The sequence below is a fragment of the Austrofundulus limnaeus genome, unplaced genomic scaffold (assembly GCF_001266775.1).
Source record: "Austrofundulus limnaeus strain Quisiro unplaced genomic scaffold, Austrofundulus_limnaeus-1.0 Scaffold1436, whole genome shotgun sequence".
NCBI classification, from domain to species: Eukaryota; Metazoa; Chordata; class Actinopteri; order Cyprinodontiformes; family Rivulidae; genus Austrofundulus; species Austrofundulus limnaeus.
In genome coordinates, this window is record NW_013953838.1 from 48960 (window position 1) to 55326 (window position 6367).

Genomic DNA, 6367 nt, shown 5'->3' on the forward strand with positions numbered 1-6367 from the left:
TCTTCACTATTCAGTCCTGCATTATTCTGCATCAGGATGCTCCTTTATTATTTTATTGTTTTTTTTACAAATGCCTGCTTATCTCAAGAATAACACAAGGAATCAGTTTGTGTTTGCAACAGAAGCTTGTCGAGCACAGAATTAAAGCCAGATAAAATGTAATCTCACCAAACAGGGCACTAATGCTTTGTGGTTAAACTAAAACCTGCAGAATGCAACCTTGACAAACTTAAAAAGTAAAGAAAATCAGTTATTGCAAGAAACAAATTTGCCTTTGAGCCAAATATGTGACTAATGAAATTTTCAAAACCGTTTTGGCGACAAAGTTTCTTCTGGATTGTCAAAGTGTCAAAGTGCATTGTCAGCACTTTGACAGTATTTTCCCAAATCTGAATTTCTCGTTAACCCATTAGGGGCTTAGATGTTCTATTGTTGCACCAGGCCATAATTGATTAAAATAAAATATATATTTTGTTACTAAAAGAATAATTGTTAATGATTATTGATGAAAGAGTCCACATCTGTTTGAGTACATCTATATGCTATGTTTAAGACTGTGACACCCAAGAAAAGGCTTGTCAGTAAAAATAAATAAGCTTTGTAGCTAAACGTTGTTCATATTTGCCAAAAAAATGATTAAGTAATTCATATTATTTACAAAAATTTTGCCACAGCAGCTTTGTTTTTAATTCAAATAAAACACCAGCTCTAAAATCCCCTACACTCTCACTTCTCAGTTCAACTTCCATGTAATTTATAGGAATGTTTTTAAAAAATTAACCTTTTTTGTATATTCATATGTTTTCTGTCATTTAGCAGATGATAACAAAAACCTTGAAACCAAATTGCTACTGTTCTTGGTTGAAATTTCTGTTGACCTCTGAAGAAGACAGGTTGTTTGCAGCAGTTCCCAAAGTTGGGGTCGGGACCCAAAGTGGGGTCCCGAAACATCAAGGTGGGGTCCTGAAAAGATTTTCTGAATTAATTACATTTTTTGCCTTAGTTGTTACAAAGGAGTGAGGTTAGTATATTTAAAATGGATAAATGTAGTATAAAAACATTGTTACTATGCCCATGTTTTGTTGACCTGATACAAATGTTTATCATCCAAAAATAGCTGGGGSCACAGGTCTCTGCTACTGTTATTTTGTGGGTCAAAAGCTGAAAAGTTTGGGAACCACTGCACTTTGGTTCCCAAAGCTGGGCTTGGGACCCAATTATGGGTCGTGAAGCACCTTGGATAATCTCCAGAAATCCATTTAAAAGGTAATTAAAAAATTACTGATGTAATCCTTTCTCTACAATTATTACAAAAACACAAAATAAGTAAAAATAAGTATTTGTATTTGTGTACAAGCTGTTTAGATTGTCCAAAATCCTGTGCTTTTAGGGTTATTTAAGAAGCTCATGTACTCAGACCAGTAATATTTGGGGTCACAAGTTTTTGAGATGGATATTTTGTGGGTCAGAAGACAAATAGTTTGGGAACCACTAGTTTAAGGGATTTATTACAAGCATTAGTGTCATAAAATGGAGAGAAATCTCTTATTTTATAGTCGATTTAGTTACAAGTTGAATAATATGAGCATCTAAGGCACTGGGACTTGTTAGGAGACAAAACAAATCCCGGGACTTTCCTTTTTATTGTTTAAACCCAAGCATGTTGAGAATAATATCAATTTACTAATAAAACAAACGTCTTTATTTTCCTCACTTGAGACAGTGCAGAGGCCCCGGCGGAGAAACCCGCGCGACACTGGCTCCGCTGACGGTGCTGAGCTGAACTTCAGAGACATAAAACCTGATGGAAGAGGACTGCAACCTGGTCTTGACGACTTCCAAAGGACAAGTCAGAATAGCACCCACTGTTCCACCACATCTAGAAAAGGAAGAGTGAAAGGGATGTAGGGAAAAAGTTGCAAAATGTTTTTTTTTCTCTTTTTTTTTAAATGTGAATGGTCATGGAAAAGTATGTGTTCGCTTCATGTTCATAGGAGAGGAAACAAATCTGAGCAGTGCAATGAAATAATATCTATTTTTTTAAAGTTGTATAGTGTTCTTCCAGAAACCAGCCTCCAATTGTTATTTTGTCTTTTTTTAAATCGGGAAGTAAAAACAAATCTGCATACTAAAAACTGTTGGAAATTTGCAATTAATAGCTGTGATCATAGTGAACCCCTAACAAGTTCACATTGTGAACTTGCTAATGTTTGCCAGTTGAGAAGGCAAAGAAAATCAGGCTCTTGTAGCCTGATAAGAAATAAAGCTAAATAAAACATGTAGTTAACATGTCACTAAACCTACATAAAGTACAAACAAGAAGCATAACGCCTTAAATATGTCTTTGTTTTTTTTAAATAAAACATGTAGTTAACATGTCACTAAACCTACATAAAGTACAAACAAGAAGCATAACGCCTTAAATATGTCTTTGTTTTTTTTCACTGATTTGTGCATATGTACTAGTTTGAAAAGCCTAAACTTGTAAAACTTGTTGGAAAAATAAAGCCCTTTCTTCCTGACACATACTGTACTCGGCCAATGCTGCTTCCTTCCCTAAATAATGCTATAATAAAGGATCTGAAGAACTTCTTTCAGACATGTCACTAATGGCTTCATAATATGTTACAGTAACCAGTGATTTCAGAAAAAAGCAGCCTACAGACTGGAGATTCTTCTTGGCTGTTTTCACAAAACCCATGCCAATGCTTTGTGTGGATATAAAAACTGAGGCCCCACAGTGGTTTTATGTTGACATCTTGGCAGTGAATTCTTGCTGTGGGTCTGAGTAGCACCAAGCTATATTTACTTTTCAAAACATCACTGCACATTCATGCTTACAGCTGCTAACGACCTTTGGCCTAGTTTCCCGGGCTGCACCATGTGTGTGTCTCCAACTGGTTTAGAGAACCAGCAAAAGGCTGAGGTCTCYTTTAGATTAAAACAGGGCAAATTGAGACTGATGAGTTTTGGTCTCTTTGTGTAAGCAGATATTTGAGAACTAACTTACCAGAAAAGATAATGAAACTTTTTTTTTCAAGCCGACAGAAAAGAGCATGAATGAACGGATACGGGTTTCATTAGCGCTTAAAAGGAGGCGTGTTTCTTTTTTCTTTTTTTAAGTAAAAGACTTCTCATTTCGGCGTTTGAACAATCAGCCAGAAGTGTCTCAGAAGTTAAAATTGTGTAATCATTTCAACGTCAGAGGGTAAACCGGAAGTCTCCTTCCAGCAGCGTGATGGACGTGCACAAAAAAATGACAGCGCGCACGCAGGGGGGTGGGGGGGGGGGGGGGGGGGGGGTGGACGACGACCTATTTGACTTTGTTGTCGCGATAATATAAAAGGCAGCTTGTGTAGGAAGCTGTAAACTGTACATTTGAACTGAAATGTTATGTATTGTTTGGCTTACCCTCCGGCGAACAAATGAACCAGTGTGTCCCTTTGGCTCATTATTTAGCATGCTCTGCCTAGCAGCTCGCCTTGGGCTGCAGCACTGAGTCCCAACGACGCCGGGCTCGGCTCTGGTCCGTTCCCGTTGCTTTTCTGTCTTCGAGAAGATGCACACGTCGAAAGACAAATAACCACACATGAACGACGGGCCGAGTCTCCGGTGATTCAGACTGCAGTGGGCCGTACACCGCTCTCTCTTCTCCTGTATCTCAGCTCGCTCTGGTTCTCCTCGCTTGGAAACAGAAACCGACGAAAAAAAACACCGCAGAGCTGCGAGCTCACCGGCCTCCGTACTGGCTCCAAAATGTTTCCAGTTTTTACTATCAAACAATCCTACAGCACATCCACTGGTTTGGCTTGATTGTGCCCCTCTCTCCTTCCATCGATGCACCAAAAAGGAARAGGAGGCAGAGCTCATAGTATTTACTGTACACCCATAGGCTGGAAAGAGACGCTGCTATTGGTCAGAAGGCATGCTGACGTCACGTCTTCGCTGATCATGCAGTCTTCACATGTTCAACGTTAAATGAATCAGGGACAACATGGTTCTGTTTATGTTGGATCAATCAGTGAAATCTGATTATCTTAAGTCAGAGCATTTTGACAAAGGCTYATGTTTGTTGCTGTTTTTTTTCATAGAAACAAAAATCACTACGTGAGCAAATATCTAAGAAAATATGTCAGACAGCAAAGATCAAAAGTTGAATAGATTTAGCTTTTATAACAAGGTAGCTGTTCATTTAGTGTAAATTAGTGTTTATTGGAGGTTTGAGATTTTTCTCTTAATCTACCTCCAAATATCTGACAGGCTTATTTTGTTATTTACTCTTTAWAACATTAATAGACTGAATGTGTCAGTAATTTTCTTATTTGACCATTTTCTCTCAATTTTTTTCACCTACACAAAACATAATGTTTTTATGTATTTATTGATGTTGAAATATTTAGTCTCCATCATAAAGTGTTTAAATACAGTGTTTTAAAGCAGTAAACTGACAAATATACAGTATGCTCATTTTGGACAAAGCTTTAGTGAGGCTCAAGCAATTACAATTTACACCAAAATCTTCCCAGTCCCAGTAGAGAAACTATWTATACTGTCCAACAGTAGATAATTGTGGAGTTCTTTGCTATTTTATGTTTATTGACAAATAGGACTTTAATGGCTGACRAGAAATATTAGAAATATTTTCCTGTTCTGATACTCTTGATAAAAACTAGTCGACCACCAGCAGAATAGTAAAGTGGTTATTTAATATTACAGCTGAATGAAATTTGTATTTATTTGCAAATTGCAACCGTTGAAAATGAACTGCATACCCAAATGTTTAGCTTTTTAATCTGTTTAGTACTGAYGACCAAAGAGCTTTAGTATGGTGGTGGAAGTATATGTTGTAGTTTGGGATTGTTTTGATTTCTCAGTGAGTAATTTACACATTCAACAAACTCTGCATCTTATGTAAAAATCAAGAAGCCAGTGTTAGAGGCTGATAACCCCTATGCTAAAAATCCAACATATTTTCATATTCTGGATTAGTAAAGTCGTGTAAAATTACTGTTTAATGTAGCTAGATGTCTTGAAGTACAATGTACCAATTTGTGTGAGGACTATTTTATTTATATTTTTGTAATTTGGCAAAAACATTTATTCAAAGTAATTCACAATTCGGGAAAACGTTATAACTGCCTAAAGTTTATGGTCAGAGCAGTGTTTTACCACTGAGCCATGGCCTCTAATCTAAAGAAGAATCTCCTGGCTGACAAGTTGAAGTCATGCACATGGTTTCACGTTTCCCATTTATACAAATAAAACCAATAATGTCTCATGTGACTGTTGTCTCATGACCTGAAGAATACTGAAGAACTAATTAGTGAAAAATAAAAACAGGTTGGTGTGTCGCATCATGAAAGGAAGATAGCATAAAGATGGAGATTTTTTTCATAAAAGACTTGCAAAATGTTTGCAAACAGCATTTGTTAAAAATGCAGAGATGTCTTTGTATAGTCTTTGTTTTTTTTTATTTTAAAATACTAAAGCATTTCATCCGAATTTGATTATCACAAACCAGTTACAGTAACAAACGTATTTGCCAAAACAAATCTAATTTTCAGCATTTTCTTGCCAAACAAAATTGGCTGGCTTTGCTTAGTAAAATCAGGATTACATGCTTCACTAATTATATTTAGTTGCTTTTTTTTTATCAGTGTAGCCAGTTTGTGGTCAAAATGAAAACATTATAAGCATCTTTAATGGGCAGAATAAACAAACAGTGATGCYGAGAAATCAGATTTAGTAGAACTTCAGCACACTTTGATGAATTTGTGTTTGTATCTTGATCTTAAGAGATTTAACAACATAGATTCCAGATCTGTACAACCCTCAAATGGACATAAGACGATGGAAAGTTACACACAATCAAATAGGCAGTTAGTTCAGAACACTGCTGCTCGAGTCCTCACAAAGACCAAGAAAAGGGACCGTATAACTCCAGTTACACTGGCTCCCCATCTGTCAAAGAATTGATTTCAAAATACTGCWATTGGTTTATAAAGCGCTGAATGGTCTAGGGCCAAAATGTATWACTGATCTTCTGGTCTGCAGAGGCCTCAGGTCGTCAGGGACAGGCCTGCTCTCTGTTCCCAGGGTCAGAACCAAACACGTAGGCAGCCTTCAGTTTTATTGCTCCTCACATTTGGAATAACTTCCTGAAGACTGCAGGTCGGCTGAAAATCTCAGCACTTTTAAATCAAAGTTGAAGACAATTCTGTTTGCCGCTGCCTTTCCTTGGATCAGACAACTGCAGATTTTCTGCACTGCTGCTTTTATCTCTTATTTCCTCTGTTATTTTTAAATGTATTTCATTTGATTTATATTATTGTGTTTTATTTTTATACGTTGTATTCACTATGCTGAT

The 6367-nt window shown here is 36.8% G+C and overlaps 1 protein-coding gene across 1 annotated transcript in view; it reads right to left on the reverse strand.

The window, feature by feature from the left end:
- LOC106535382 (solute carrier family 25 member 36-A) overlaps positions 1-3846 on the reverse strand; it is a 19149-nt gene extending 15303 nt beyond the window's left edge. The window contains exons 1-2 of the mRNA XM_014032385.1: positions 3412-3846; positions 1715-1879 (exon numbers count right to left, since the gene is read on the reverse strand). Coding sequence (XP_013887839.1) covers positions 1715-1879; positions 3412-3452 — 206 coding nt within the window. The 5' untranslated portion in view covers positions 3453-3846. The remainder of the gene's footprint in view (positions 1-1714; positions 1880-3411) is intronic.
- Positions 3847-6367: the final 2521 nt, after the last annotated feature.